Raw genomic sequence first — 15,967 nt, 5'->3', positions numbered from 1 at the left:
GAGAGAAAGGGAGAGAGAGAGAGAGAGAGAGAGAGAGAGAGAGAGAGAGAGAGAGAGAGAGAGGTGTGCACCTTAACTTGATGTGGTATTTTTTTTTTTTTTTTTTTAAGATTTATTTATTTTACTTATGAGTTCACTGTAGCTCTCTTCAGACACACCAGAAGAGGGCACTGAATCTCATTGCAGATGGTTGTGAGCCACCATGTGGTTGCTGGGATTTAAACTCAGGACCTCTGGAAGAGCAGTCAGTGCTCTTAACCGCTGAGCCATCTCTCCAGCCCAGATGTGGTATTTCTGACAGGATGAATTTTGCTTTTTTTTTTTAAATTTTTGAAACATGTCCTATGTAGACCAGGTTGGCCTCAAATTCACAGAGAGCCTTTATTTTCTATCTCTCGTGCTGGCAGGGAAGGTGTGTACCTTCCCACTGCCTTTTTTTTCCTTCTTTTTCATTTTAAACTTTGAGGAATTAGGCCTTTTAAAAACTCATGTGGATATAAACAACAAAAAATCAATAGTCAGATAAAAGCAAACCTCGGAAGACTAAATTCTACACACGTGAAGCATATTAGACCACAGATGACAATTGTAATCATTTCCTCTTGTGCTATTAAAAGCAAATGGCCTACATCATTTTTACTATTCAATCTTAAGACAACTTTAAAAATTCACATTACACAGAACATCTCCTTCCAGACACAAAAGATCCCACGATGCCCCAGGGAGAGAACACTATGCTTCATAAAGGTTCAGTAAGGCAATGATTTCTTCTAAAGCTTACTCATACCTGAGCCTCTTTTCAACCTTCTTCTGGCCAGTTTAATCTGATCCTGTAGAATCTGTACCCAGTCTCTGGGGCCAGGAAGTTTATCCACATGATTCGCAGTACAGTAATTTTCTGTAAAGACTGAAAGAAAACATGAAATGCTACTAAACACTTTCACAACAAGGGGTGCAGAGCAAAATAGGAAGATTTTTCCGAGGAGAAAAACAAGTCTATGTCTTTGTTGTTTCTTTCTGGGGCTGAGAATTTAACCTAGTGCTCTACAACAAGCTACTTCCTCAGCCCTGAAGTGAATTTCTAAGGATGTCAGATCTCTAGGGAACATCCTTGTGGTAGTTTAAATAGGAAAGGCCCCACAGACTCATGTGTTTGAATGCTTGGCCCATAGGGAGTGGCACTATCAGGAAGTGTGGCCTTGTTGGAGAAAGTATGTCACTGTGGGGGTGAGCTTTGAGGTCTCCTATGTTCAAGCTATGCCTAGTGTGTCAGTCTCCTCCTGCTGCCTGCAGATCAAGGTGCAGAACTCTCAGCTTCTCCAGCACCGTGCCTGCCTGGATGCTGCCATGCTTCCTGCCATGATGATAATGGACTGAACCTCTGAACTGTAAGCCAGCCCCAATTAAATATTGTCTTTATAAGAGTTGCCTTGGCCTTGGTGTCTCTTCACAGCAGTAAAACCCTATCTAGGATAATCCTCCACAGCAGCGCTGTGTCTTCTTGGTAAAGATGGCAAGCAGCTGAGCCCTGGCTACCCATGATGGCTTATGCTTCAACATGGAACTGGTTGGAAACACTAAGCAGTTTGTGTGGAAACTGCTCTTCTTTTGTGTACATGTGTCTGATGGGAAAAGAAAATGTTTCATATGGCTCTGTTAGGTCCATTCATGACAGAGTTGAGAATTCGTGTTAATTGACTTCCTCTGTGTTGTTAATTTAAAATCGAGTGCAACATCACACGGAGATATTCTCACGATGATCCCTATGGACTCGGTACTCAACTAATACTGCTGTCCATCTTACTGAAATTCTAAGACTGAGTCCAGGCACGACTCAACACCCTGCACACTGCATTAGATATGAGGAAAGATCTGCCCTATTAAGCCATGGAGAGTCACAGGGCAGGACAAAAGAGAGGCAGGACAATGACCCCAGGAAAGCCACACAGTGTGTGACCACATGTGAGGTGTGCAGTTGACATTTCTGTTCCTGAGCACTCTCAACCCGCCTTTTTACCTCGCTGCCTGTGGGTCAGTAAGCAGCCATGTCCCACTGCCTTCATGGTATTTAAAATGTTAGTAATTTCAATGTGTTAAAAGGTCTCGTTCAAAAATAAATGACAAAGGGAATATTGACAGATTTATCTATACAAAAATTGAAATTCCCATTCAATGAAAAGCAAAGATCTTAAAAGAGAGCTACAAAACCTGGCCACATTATATACACTGCAGAATGTTTGACGTCTTTAAAGAGTGCACTCATATAAAAGAGTGAGTTCAATAGTCCTGTAGATCAATAGTGTATTTGAAGTATAAAATACTAGGGAAAAGGCTCAACTAATATGTAAATCAAAGAACTGCAAAGCACACTTTGTACACTTATCCTAAGTTAGAAAAACAATGTCAAAAGGGCTGTGCTTGGTAGTAGCAAAATTGTGGCAAGTATTACTACACTAGCAGCATAAGACTGGGAAGTTTTTTCATTGGGAAATAAGAATAAAATATAATGAGACCCATAAAATGGTTACACTCCTGATATATTACTGATACTATCAGCAATATTACTTTTAAAATCGTGTCCTAGGGAAATAGAGGAAAGAAGTTGTATGTGGAAACTCAGATGCAAGCAGTCCAGTTGTGTAGGAAAAGACACCAGGTATGGAGAGGTTGGCTCTGCAGGGCCAAGGGGGGACGGGGATCCCTCTTGGAAGTTAATACTTGTCCCAGGGAGTCAAGCATCTAGAGCAGGTGAGAGACATCCTGTGGTCAGGTGTGTGAGGTAAAGGCAAAGACCTGGGGTGGGCAGTTTATGGAGCATCCAGGTGACGTGACCAGCAGGTTAGACAGAGAGGTACAGCAAAAGAAGCTAGGCTAATGACGCTGTTAGGTCTGGGTCTGTGGGGACCAGTTCCACCACCCTGGAAGGTAATCATACAGCTAATACATTACCTATGCATGCTATCATCATATATTTATGGAATTATCACAAGGAAAATGCTTACATGCTTGGTTTTATTATTGTTGTTTTGAGACAGGGTTTCTCTGTGTAGCCCTGGCTGTCCTGAAACTTGCGCTGTAGACCAGGCTGGCCTTTAACTAAGAGCCATCTGCCTCTGCCTCCCAAGAGATGGGATTAAAGGTGTGTGCCACCCGAAGTCTACACATTTAAAACGTGTACTTTACCATTAAACTATGGTGCCAGCATCAAAGGTTTTCTGTCTTATCTTTTTCCTCGACTATTTTCAATCCCTGCTTGGTTAAATCTGTGGATGCTAAACTCACCAATCATGAAGAGCCTGTTGTATACGAGGCAGTTAAAACAATAAACAGAAAAACTGTTAAGAAGAGAGAACATACACAATGAAGGGCACCTGACAGTGTAGATTGTGGAGAACATCAGGAATAAATATGGAGGCAGAGAAGCCCACTAAGAAGACCAGGATGACTGCAGATCCAGGGGATTCAGGCAGAAAGTCTTCTCAAGGGTGACATTTGGCTCCAGAGCATTAGTGAAAAGGGGCTTAGCGAGGGTCTGCTGAGAGCCACTGGGGGAAGAGCCACCAACATCCCTCTAGAAACAGCTGGGCTCAGAGGGGAGGGAGGAGGATGGTTTGTAGGTGGTGTGAGTAGGCAACACGGCAACTGAATCCAGGACACATGAGAAAGGAGGGAATGAGTCAAGCAACCATCTCGGAGGAACTAGGGGTGACAGGGTACAGGACTGAAGTACAGGGGAGGCCAGAGGATGAGGATATTGACAAGAAGTGGCTTTAGCTTGAGGCTCCAGGCTCCGGAGACTCAGTGAGGCCAGTGGTGAGGCACCATGGAGACAAGAGTGTGGGAAGGTTTGGGATTGTTGACAACGGGCAAGTAGCAGACTGAGGACAAGCAGTAAAGCTTGAAACAGTGAACGGGGTGCAGCAGTCTTCTGGGGGGGTTGCTGGGTGGGAGGCAGCAGTCCATGAGAGGTCTGGGTGGAAGGGATGGACTGGTGTTAGGATTAGCTAAACCAGCTAGCTCAGCAGCAGAATGGAGACTTAGAGCATGTGAGGATGTCAGGAAAATGAGAACAGAGAGGGGCTCACAGACAGACTCTGAGATGCCGCACGGATCAGTAAATGGAGATACCGGTGGGGTGGCAGGCGAGGGTTAGACAGCAGTAGGAACATCTAGAATAGTCTGGTGGGATGCTGGAGAGTAAGCAGCAAAGGTGGAAGAGCCGTGTGGAAGGATGCTGAGCTGTGCTGGCTGAGTGGGTACCAAGCAGCAGTGGAAGGCATTGATTCCTGAGGTCCCGACACCATGTGGCCAGGGATCCGTTGGGTATTCATGTGCGCAGGGGAGTGACTCATGCCGGATGACATGTGGATGGAGGGAGGTGTGCAGATCTCCCGAGAGCCTTCATGGAGAGGTCTGTCACGGGCTCAGGTGAGTAGGGGAGGAGAGATGGAAGCAGGGTCAGGAGTAGGGCTTTGTGAATGAGGTGAGCCACAGTGGGGTACACAGGGCAAGGGAGAGCAAACAGCAGAGGAAATGCACAATACTCCCAGGGCACAGATGTGCTCTTCAACTTCCCACGCCAGGCTCACTTCCTTGTCTCCCTCAAAGCACCCAGTACTGGGAAGAAGCTCAAGAAACAGGCGAGAAAATCAACAGAGTTCCCAGTCTTGTTGCTAATGTTTGCGAAGAGCAGGAGCTCAAAATAACGTAGATTAATTGGAAAATGGCCTCTCTGAATGAGCAGGAAGTCTTAATTAACAAAACATATTTAAAGAGAAAAGGCTTCATTATAATCAAATGCCCACAATAACATTTACTAATTGAAGAACTGCCAACAGGTGCTTAAAGTTCTGATTTAATAAAATTTTTTAAAAAACAATGCATTTGTATCTAGTATTCTATTTATTTAAATGAGAAAGCATACTACAAAAATGACTGAGTAGACTGCCTTCTGAGGTAAACATCTTTCCACTTAGAATGCTATGTACACAATTTCCATAGCAACTTCCTTTCTTAAGATTGCAAAATGCTTGTGCCCAAATTATCACACATTAACAAGTAGTGCTTCCGAAATAACAAAGGAGACCTGAGCTATACCAATGTCCAATGGCTGGCTCCATGTGCCCCAACAGCCAGTTCAGGAGAACGAGGGGCTGCAGCTCGGAGAGTTACAGTCTAACCTTGAGCTCGGTTACTCATCATTCACTTAAAAAGGCAACAGTTCCTGCTTATTTTAATTTTCAGTTAAAACTTTTCTGCTTTCAATAGAAAAATGCTAGAAAATCACTGTCCCCTGGGCCCATGACTAAGACCTTTGAAGGCACAGCACAGGCTTCTCAAAAAAAAAAAAAAAAAAAAAAAGCCTACACAAACAAATACTTCCACTAGGCACATTATTGACATTCTGGCTCATGGATTACATCCAAACTTCAAAGGGACTTTTAACTAGAATTTACCTATTGAAGATGAAATTCTATTCTCTCCACTACAATCGCAGACGAGGCCTCAGAACAAGGCCAAAAGACTGTCACGGCACTGATGTGGAAGCAGAGGATACGCCATGTGAATAGAGGTATGGAGTAAGCAGAATATATTCTGCTATCAGAATCTATAGCTAAAGGTCAAGCTATTATCCCGGTAACACTTCCATTAGGAGTAATGATGTGAAAAGTAGCATTGCATTAATGCACTGGGCTTCCTACTACGTTAATAGTGGGTCATTAAGAATCATAGTAGGATAATTTGCATTCATCCTCAGAATGCAGTAGGTCCTAAAAAGAAATTTCCCTCCTTCCTATTTTAATGCATCAAGGAGACAGGAGGGCTAATTTTAAATGAGCCCAAATAATCTGAACAAGTGAAATGAGACCAGCGATTAAACTAAATAAAAGAGTTTAAGCATCTACTTTGCTTAATATAATTTGAGGTTCCAAGGCACAGAGAGTATGTTAAGTCACCAGGGAGATGACAAATGCTTGAGTAGATTCAGACATGAATAATGACTTTCCCAGATGTTTGCATTCATTTGAACCATGCCCTTTAATTGTTTATAAATAATGAATAGGCTTGTGGTGGCTGAGCAGATCCTTCCCTGGAATGCGGCTTTTAATATAATCATCAATGGGCTTAGTGCTGGGGAGTATGTCTGACAATGCAAACACAGCAGACGGGCCATGGTCCCCAAAGCCAAGTTCAAGGGACTGCTTATTTGCGTTTTTCTGTACTGGAGACACAGAGTAGGACATGGCCTTCTAAAGGACATCTCTGTGCCATGCACACACTGAGGAGTGGGAGATTTGTAGAGATTCAGTCTCTCTGTGGTTTAAGAATTCTGGCCAGCAGTGACAGTACACTTTCAGCTACAATGACTCAGTTATAACTGAAGCTGCCAAATGGGAACTAAGGTTTGTATAGAGAAGATGTGAAAAGTGGGTCTTCATTCGATGCCAAATTCCTGAAGCCTTGAGGGACTAGGGACAAGAGTATTTGTAGTAGAGTCCCAGCTGGGGATCACTTGTAGCTGGTGTGTGTGTGTGTGTGTGTGTGTGTGTGTGTACAAAAGCAGAGTGGATCTGGGCACTGGGATTAAAGACACTCATACTCGTCTTCACAGCCTCCTCTGCTCTCTCCAGGCTGTTATTTTAGGCTTTCCACGTGCTAAGCAGTTTATATAGCTCATTTAATCTTCACAATAACCAGTAGGGTGGGTATTGTGATCTTAATTACAGATGACAAGATCCAAGTATGTGCAAGTTAAATAACTGATTTGAGATTGCACAGCCAGAAAGGATTGTTTTCCATAGAAATTACTGGGTTTTTAATCTCTGATTTTGTAGATGAGCATATAGGTATCGGAAGAGAAAAACAGTCAGATCCTCAACAGAAGCAAAGCAATGATTAAGTAATTATTTCCACGTCAAAGATGAGAAGGTTGATGTTATTTTCAACCAAACACAAGAGAAGTGTGGCAGCATCTGGGGAGAGAAAGCTGGATGACTCTAGCAGATCTCCTGCCCTTTGGATGCTAATCCACTGACCATGGAGGCCAGCTGAGTAGATGAGGATAAGCTATCCATGGAAGCTGAGCTGATGATGTGAGGAAGTGTGCGGTGAAGCCGAAGCCCAGCACTACAGCAGAGGGGAGCAGGACCTGGTTCTGCCTCCCCCAGCACAGTGAGCACCTACAATGAAAGCGTGGTGTGGCGTGCACAGCTGAAGAGTCATGATGTGGGGAGCCCTGTTACATCAGGTATAAAACCAGAGCCGGGGTCAGGGAGTGGGGGAGCAAGAGGAAGACACAGCCCAACTGATAGAGATGAGGAGATGTGCAAGGAGAAGCAAAGCCACGGAGGCCCAGGAAATGGGGCTCCACAAGATGCAGATGCAGGTCCTAAGGCAGCCCATGTTGTGTGTACCATGTTGACCCACAGACTCACAGGACAGCTTGTCCCCACGGGTACCTGAGTAATAGCCACTTCTGGAAACCAAAGTGCCTCCATGAAGACTGTTTTCTATAGGTTGGAGGAAAGCCCAGGTCTTCATGTTCCATCGACTACATTAGACCACATCCTCTAATGCCACCAGGCCTCTGAATGCCCCAACTCTCTTTCCTATCACTGGCCTCTGTGCACTCACAAATCTTAGAAGGACACTGTGGGACACAAAGTCACAAAAGGTCTTTTGAGATGTGACTGCTTCGGCATACAGTTTCTCTCGCCCATTTCTGTTGATCGACACAGGCTGTTAAAGTGCATGATGTTGTCTGACCCTGTACATAAACAGGGTGATGCTTCTTATCTTGAACCTTAACACCATGTGGGCTATTAGAGAAATAATATGTTCTCATTCAGGAAATAATTATCCAGCACCAACAATGTACCAGGATTTACTAGATGCTAATGAGTAAATAGCCTCTTGTTCTCAAAGAGTCTGTGGTGAAGAGGAAGATAAAGGCAAATACGAGATCAAGAATGGTAGAAAGCTGGGCATGGCAGTGCATGCCCATAAATCTAGCACGCTTGAGAGCTAGGCAGGGCCTTCAATGGAGGGGTGGGGTCACCAACTCACCTTCAAAATTTGTGACCCAGAACTGTACCTGTCTGAAAGAAATGCAGGGATAAAAATGGAGCAGAGACTAAAGGAAAGGACATTCAGTGACTGGCCCAACTTGGGATCCATCCCATTCGCAGGCACCAAACCCTGGCACTATTCCTGATATTATGCCGTACTTGCAGACAGGAGCATGGCTGTCCTCTGAGAGGCTCTACCAGCAGCTGACTGAGACAAATGCAATACTTACAGCCAGCCATTGGACTGAGGTTGGGGACTCCTATGGAAGAGTTAGGGGAAGGATTGAAGGAACTGAAGGGGATGGCAATACCATAGGAAGAAGACCAACAGTATCTAACCTGGAGCTCTGGAGCTCCCAGAGACTAAGCCACCAACCAAAGAGCATAGCTGGTCCATGCCCCCAGCATGTATGTAGTCGAGGACTGCCCTGTCTGGCCTCAGTGGGAGAGGCTGTGCCTAATCCTGTAGAGACTTGATGCCCCAGAGAAGGGGAATGCCCAGGGGATGGTGGTGGTAGGGTGGAGGTGGTGGTGGGGTGAGGTGTTTGGGGTGGGGTGGGGATTGGGGGAAGCACCCTCTCAGAGGAAAAGGGGAGAGGGTATGGGGTGAAGAACTCTGGGAGGAGGGTCTGGGAGGGGGCAACATTTGGAACATAAATAAATAAAATAATTAAAGTAAGAGTTAGGCAGAGGGATTGCCAGTTCAAAGCTGGGCTGAATTACACAGCAGGACTCTGTATTAAACAAAACAAAATAACACAGCAGAGATCAAGCTAATACAACAAAACCTATACAAGATCAGAGAGAAGGGGGCATCTTACCATGCTTTGTCTGGAGGGGGCATTTGGCAAAAGCTTTTGGATAAAGTGATGGCTAAGCTGAACCTTAAGAGAAAGCAGACACTGAAGAAAGACAAAAGCAGCCACTGCAGAGACTAATAATTGATCAAAGTGTCAAAAATCAGAGACCGTTGAGTACTCAGCCCCAAGTGGGACATTGATATCAAACTCCACAAGGGCAAGGAGCATCATGGGACAGGAGAATGGATGTAAGAGTTAGAGTACAAGAAGTGCTATGAAATGCTGTCCTCTAGACATGACTGCTCCACGTGGACGCACAGTTATCTGCCGCCCCGTGTGAAGTCTAGGCAGAACACATTCCTTCATGGATGGAAAAAGGCTCGTGCAGCCTCACACCTAGATGAGGAGCCACTGGCAGTTGATGGCTGCCAGAGCCAATGGCTGATTGGTTGCCAATGTTCCAGTGGATTACCCTACCTCTACAAGCATGCAGGCAGCATGTGGGTGGGGGGCTGGGGAAGGTGGAATAAAGGTGGGAGGGGATATTTGAGTTGGATATGATCAAGATACATTATACACATGTGTGAAATTGTCAAAGAATAAAACACGTTCCAAAAAGTTAGGGGGAAGGAGGGAGGGAGGGAGGAGAGGGGAGGAGGGAGAATATTTTAAATACAGGGAAGTTTATGCACAGAAGTGATGGTACACCTTAAAGCTATACCAGGTAACTGGAGTCTCAATAATTACAGAATCACAGGCATCACAGTGACGAGGGGGAAGGAAATGAGGTTCTAGGAGATACACAGAACCTAAGCCTCTGTGTGAAAGACGGCAGTGATTGACCAATGGCATAGGGAGGAACGGGACTTTCCTTTTGAAAATTATAAATGCTTGCATTACAGCTGGAAGAGGTTTGGGGTTTGAGGTTATCCTGAAATTATAGATAAGCATAAGCCTTGCTGTTGGTGTCCCTGGGTCCAGACAAAAGGGAGAAAGAAGGACTTTGATGAGAACTTTTGCAGTCAGTGTCATAGAAAAAGGGGAAGAGGAACAGAGGAAGAGAAGAGGAAAAGCCCATTACTGTAAAACAACAAAGCATGCAGGAAACAACCTGCCTTCAGCCAGAAGCAAGAAATCAGAATCAAACTCCCACTAACTTAAGACGAGGAATAGCAGGGAAGTTTGCTTAAGATGCCAAAGGAGGGATTTCATTCATCAAGAAAATAGCAAGCCATGCCTGGCCAAAGAAATGGCTTAGATTGTGAAGGAGCTTCCTGTCAAGCCTTATAACTTGAGTGAGATTCTTGGGATCCATATGGTGGAAAGAGAATCCCTGACTCTTGTAAGCTGTCCTCTAATCTGCACATGTGCACCAACTCATGTGTGTGCATATATATAAAATCAAGGCCAATTATAAAAGAATCAAGTATAATTTAGAGAAATTAAAAAGATAAAATAGTTAAAATTAAAAAAAAAATCAGTGGGGCCAGCAAGATGGACCAGCTGGTTAAGGGGCTTGCTGTACAAGCCTGATGACCTGGGTTTGATCCCTGCAACACATGCAGAGCATCAACTTAACAAATTGTCCTCTGACTGCCACATAGTCCATGTCACACACTCAGCCTCCACCCCGCCTCACACGAAATAAATAAAATACGTAAAATAAAAATAAACTGAAAAATTCAAAGGATAAATTAATCAAAGAATCAATATCATCAAGACAGGGAAATAGACAAATACATTGTAACACACAAAAACAAAGATACAACAAACCACGGAAAAGGTTCAACAGAGATGTTTCAGAGAGAAAAAAAACCAGATAGCAACGGAAAAATAAATTAAGCTGTCCAGATTTGATAAATCATAAGCTCTGCATGAGTACCAAATTAAAAATAAACACACATATACACCCAGACCAGATATATGGAAGCTAAAGGAACACCAACAGCAGAGACATCTCGAAAGAACTGGAATGGACAGGGACTGTCTACAAAAAGCCCCATGCTGAGAGCAGACTCCTGACAGCTGAACCTAGAAGATTCTGGAATACCCTGCAGTTGCTCTGAGAAAAGCCATCCTTCATCTAAAAGAAAGAGCTAAGTGCAACACTGTTTGATGGTCATGACGAAATCTAGAGATTCTCAGAACAGACATGGAAGAAAAGTTCATGTAGACTCCCGTGCAAAGAGACACTCATATATCCTAAGATGGCCTCAAATCCACCATGTGGTCAAGGATGCCGTGAACTCACGCTCTTCCTCTACCTCCTGAGCACTGCGTTCCAGGCATATTCCTCTACATGCAGTTTTGTATGGCACTAGGGACCAAACCTAGGCCTTTGTACATGCTAGGCAAGCACAGTACCAACCGAGATACATGTGAACATATACACATACCACACACACAGAGACACATCTAAAAATATCTTTCAAAGTTTTTTGAGGCGGGAGGGAGGGTAAGAGTATACTATTAGATTGTATGAGCAGAAGTGATTTTTCAAAACTGGACATTAGGAAACACGAAGGCATAAAGGAATAGAAACCTGGCCACCGTCACATCCCAGGTGTGACGTGACAAAAGGCTGTGTGCGCTGTACTCTCACAAGCTGTGAGATGAGTGGTGTTTGTGCAACACACGTGACTTACAAAGGACCCAGGTAAGATGGTGAGAGAAACATAGGAAACACAGAAACTCACAAGACAGAAAGCAGCAGCCGCCGCCAACTGTGGCTCAACTCCCTTCTAATCAGGGATTCATCCACTCAACATCAGTGCGCTTCAGATGGCAGGTGAAAACCAAAGTCTGAGACACTTGCTACTGGTAAAGATAAGGAGAAGTAGGATTGTACACTGCTTGTGAGAGCCACTTGATCATGCCCAGTGAGGCTGACACCACTGTTCCCCGTGAGCTATTCCCAGTGAACCCTTTAGGAAAACTCAGATATAAATTCCAGGGACAAAAGATGACCTTTGATGTTGGATGGGTGGGAAGGAGACTCAATCTTACTGTCTCAAAAAAAGTCTGCAGAGTAGAAAGGCTTTATTGTGCAGTGGCTGGGAGTTAAACATGAACAATCCAGAGTAACACTGTGGAATCTTATCTTTAAAAAACAAACAAACAAACAAACAACGGATTTTAGGAAGTAAAACCTAGCGGCAAAAGTCCTTAAGGATCTGCTTACATCAATTTGTTAAGTATATAGAACAACAGTGAATGCCACGTGTGGACACATATTTACATAGTGAAATTAAAGACAGTGATGGAAAAGATACTCATGAACTTCAAGTTCCTTTGAGATGGTGAAGAGAGAGAAGAAGAGAGACAGGGGCATTCTGATTTTTAAGAAGAGAGCATCTGCAGTAAATACAACATCAGTTCCAAACCTGAGGGGGTGAGGCAGAATGAGAAACAAACTTTGACAAATATCTTCTCTACCTTCAAGATGGAGACAATTAGTTCCACTTCTTAGACTCAATATTGTGCTAATGGGGACAAATGTCATACTTCAAACAGTCTACGAGACAGTCAATATTTCTCCTAGGATTTTACCACTAAAAAGTTAATTTTGACCAGACCTCAGCCAAATACCTTATAGACACTGGTCTAAAGAGGCACCAAAAGCTAGTTTTAAGAGGGGTAGGAGAAGGCTCCCTCTTTTCTCTAGAGTGAATACCAGCAGATACACGGTGTTTATCTTACCTTCAGGCTCCAATATTCTCGGATAAGGCCTCCCAGATCTCCTCTGCCAGAGGGTGCCCTCTTCCCCCAATAACAGTGTCTCTTGTTTACCTAGACTTAGAATTTAGCAAGGGAAGAACTCATGCCTCTCATTCACTGTTAACACATAGGAGGCAAACATGAACATATTACTCATGAAAGAACACATATGGAAACCTTTTGGCTCTGGTGTACTCTTATCCTGAAAGTAAAGGAAGGGTTTCTTTGTTTTAATTTTTATTTTTATACCTGGATGTGTTTGGTGTATGTACTCAACTGTGTGCACACATATAGAGGCGAGTGGCAGGCATCAGGTGTCCTGCTCTCTTGCTCCCAGCCTTATCCCTTATTGATTTACTTAAGATTTATTTTATGTGTGTGAGTGCTCTATCTGCATATACACCTGCATGCAAGAAGAGGGCAGTAGATCACACTACAGATGCTTGTGAGTCATCACGTGGTTGCTGGGGATTGAACTCAGGACCTCTGGAAAGTCAGACAGTGCTCTTACCACTGAGCCACCCTCCAGGCCCTTATCCCTTATTTAAATGAGGGAGTTGATCCTGCTATTAGGCTGGTGGTCAGCAGCGACAGCCACTGACTTGCCTCTGCCTGCCATTGTGCTAGGGTTACAGGTACATGCAGCCATGCTCCGTTTTTTATGAGGGTGCTGGGATCAAAACTCAAAGTTCTCATGATGGAACAGCAAGTGCTCCTACCTGCTAAGCCACTAAGCCATCTTCCCAGCTACAAAGAAGGATTTCTTTACTAACTGCTAGAGGTCTCAAAATATTCAGTGTCCAGAAGCGCATTTCAGGTTTGAATTAGTAGCAATAGTTTAGTATAGTTCACAAGCTAATGCACCCTATAGTCAAGGTTTTAAGGAGACATAGTAGTTTAGGCAGTTGTGAACTTAATGATAAAAAGAATGTTCTCTGCATTCGATATGTGAGATAGATGCTGTCAGAACCAGTCAGGCAGTCCACTATCCAGGTCAGCAGGCAAGTACGAAAACCACTTACCACTCAGCTGACTGCTACTGAGTGGGGTTATTATTTAAGTTGGTGGCCATTATGAAAAGGGCCTCAGACATATAAAACACTGACTCCCAGCCGTATTTAGGTAATTCTGTAGGCTGACTCCTGAGAATTGGACCAAAACTTCTGAACCCTAGAATTACTGACTTGGAGACTTTGAAGACCAGTCAGGGCACACTCAGCCATAGAAAAGGTAATGTTTCCAAAGCTTAGCCGGTGCTCAGGAGCAAGCCTGCACACTTCCAATGCTGCTCTCACTACCTCCAACCCTGTGGGAAACGTGAGGTTTAGACAATTTTGTTTAATCACAGGGATTCTCAGAGATCTGAGCCGAGCAGAGCCTGGAGGGACGCGACCGCATCCTCTGCCTGCCTTCACTGTGTTTTGCTACAGTGGCATCCCTGTCAGGAAGGAAGTCTGAGGAACGTCTACAGTGAGTCCTCAAATTAAACAAAGCTAATTTAAATTTATATCCAGTTATGAAAGCCCACAGCAGAGCTCATTTATAACAGTGATTGGGAAATACGATTAACACTTTCCGTTGGCAAGCTGTGGGACAGCATATCTTGGTTTAATGTATCTAGTATAGTTCAAGGGAATCAGCTCTGCACAGTGTTAATACCTGGATAATGTCAAGCTTTGATGTAATGGTAATTTACTGTTTAATCCATTTTTCAGCAAAGAAAAATGTTTGAAAATGACAGATTTATAGGAATGCTACTTGAAAATTACCTTGGAAATCTTTGGTATGGCTCATTTACTCTATAGGCCAGCAAGTTACACATCAAGTAAAACAAAAACTTAAAGATTAAGAATCATCAAAAATGCAGGCAAGCGGCATATAGTGGCATGTATCGTACTGTCCCTTCCTGCACAAGTACGCCGTGGAACTCACCTATGCTTGTCTGCTCTTGAGACAAATGTTTGATTGAGAATGTAATAAGTTTTTCTCAGTTTTTAAAGCTAGGAATTCTGGGTAAATGAACTTAAGAAGCTAGTCCATGGGTTACAGAACTCATGCCATAGCTAGTAAGTCTGGAGAAAGCACCTGCCAATACCGGTGTTAAGTATGACTCAGTGGGAAATCAGAGTACTACTTGATCTTTGCAGCCAACCAAATACAAAGCTGGGCTGGAGGGATGCTCAGTGGTTAAGAGCGTTTGCCGCTCTTGCAGAGGACCTCCCTTAGCGGCTCATCACCTACCATCACCTACATGGCAGCTCATAATTGTAATCCAGTTCTAGTGGATCCAATGACCTCTTCTGATTTCCATGAACACCAGGCACACACACGATGTACATACATACATGCCAACAAAACATACATATAAAAAAACAATCCTAACTGCAGAGGTGACAGACGCTGGAAGAACAAACCACTGAGAAGGCCCCACCCCCAGGACAGATCGGGGCTCACAGCATCACAGCACCACATCTCTGCACAGTGGATGTTAGGGCAAAGGTACCAGGTCTTATAGGTACCTTTTTTTCTTATTTCTTTTTTTTTTTCTAATTGAGACCAGTTTTATGAAAATTTTGGGTTCATATTTTGAGGCTTACAATCAAGTTCCCACACTTCTTCGTTTCTGTCTCTGAGCCACTGATTTGCTATGAAGATAAGTGCTAAGCGACACATGTAGTTCCGTATGTATAATGATGTACTATGAAGTCGTGAGATAGAAAAGACAGGCAGTAACAAACGAAGCCTGACTCTGGATTCCATTATTGGTCTGACTCAAAGCCAAACCCTACAGTAAATTCATCGTATTTTGCCTTTCTAAGATGATGAGAACAGACTCTCTTGCATATGGTAGAGCTTGTTTTCCTCTCTCAGACAATAACGTGTTTTCAGAGCCCTCTTGGGATACAGATTTGGTTTAATAATTGGATTACCTTGATATTTTTATCAACAAGATTTATTCATCCTTACTCAAGATGTATCATTTGATCTGCTGTCACTTCACTCTTTTCACTTACATTCCAGCTTCCAGAATTCCAGCCGCCCTTTCCATCTGGGTATGGGGAAGCTAATCCACACCAACCTGTATACATATGCAATGTGGAGTTGTGTTTGGATTGTGTATGTGTGCCTAGGTGCATGTTCCTCAATTGCTCAGGGTTTTTTACTGAATCTGAAACTCACTGACTCAACTGACTAGGCATTGAGACCCTGGGATTCACTAGTCTCTGCCTCTCAGGGGTGGGGTTACAGTTACACACTGCACCAAGCTTTTACCTCTCAAGGGTAGGGTTACAGTTACACACTGAACCAGGTTTTTACCTCTCAGGGATGGGTTAGTTACACACTGCACCAAGCTTTTACCTCTCAGGGATGGGGTTACAG

The 15,967-nt window shown here is 43.8% G+C and overlaps 1 protein-coding gene across 2 annotated transcripts in view; it reads right to left on the bottom strand.

Annotated features, from left to right (window-relative positions):
- Nucleotides 1–15,967, bottom strand: part of Bend7 (BEN domain containing 7) — an 82,734-nt gene that overhangs the window by 13,809 nt on the left and 52,958 nt on the right. For both annotated transcript variants that reach the window (XM_028764879.1, XM_028764880.1), the window contains exon 7: nucleotides 788–907. In XM_028764879.1, coding sequence (XP_028620712.1) covers nucleotides 788–907 — 120 coding nt within the window. The remainder of the gene's footprint in view (nucleotides 1–787; nucleotides 908–15,967) is intronic.

The sequence above is a fragment of the Grammomys surdaster genome, unplaced genomic scaffold (assembly GCF_004785775.1).
Source record: "Grammomys surdaster isolate TR1022 unplaced genomic scaffold, NIH_TR_1.0 146, whole genome shotgun sequence".
Taxonomy (NCBI): domain Eukaryota; kingdom Metazoa; phylum Chordata; class Mammalia; order Rodentia; family Muridae; genus Grammomys; species Grammomys surdaster.
Note: the sequence above shows the minus strand (reverse complement) of the source record. Positions and strands in the feature narration are given on the sequence as shown.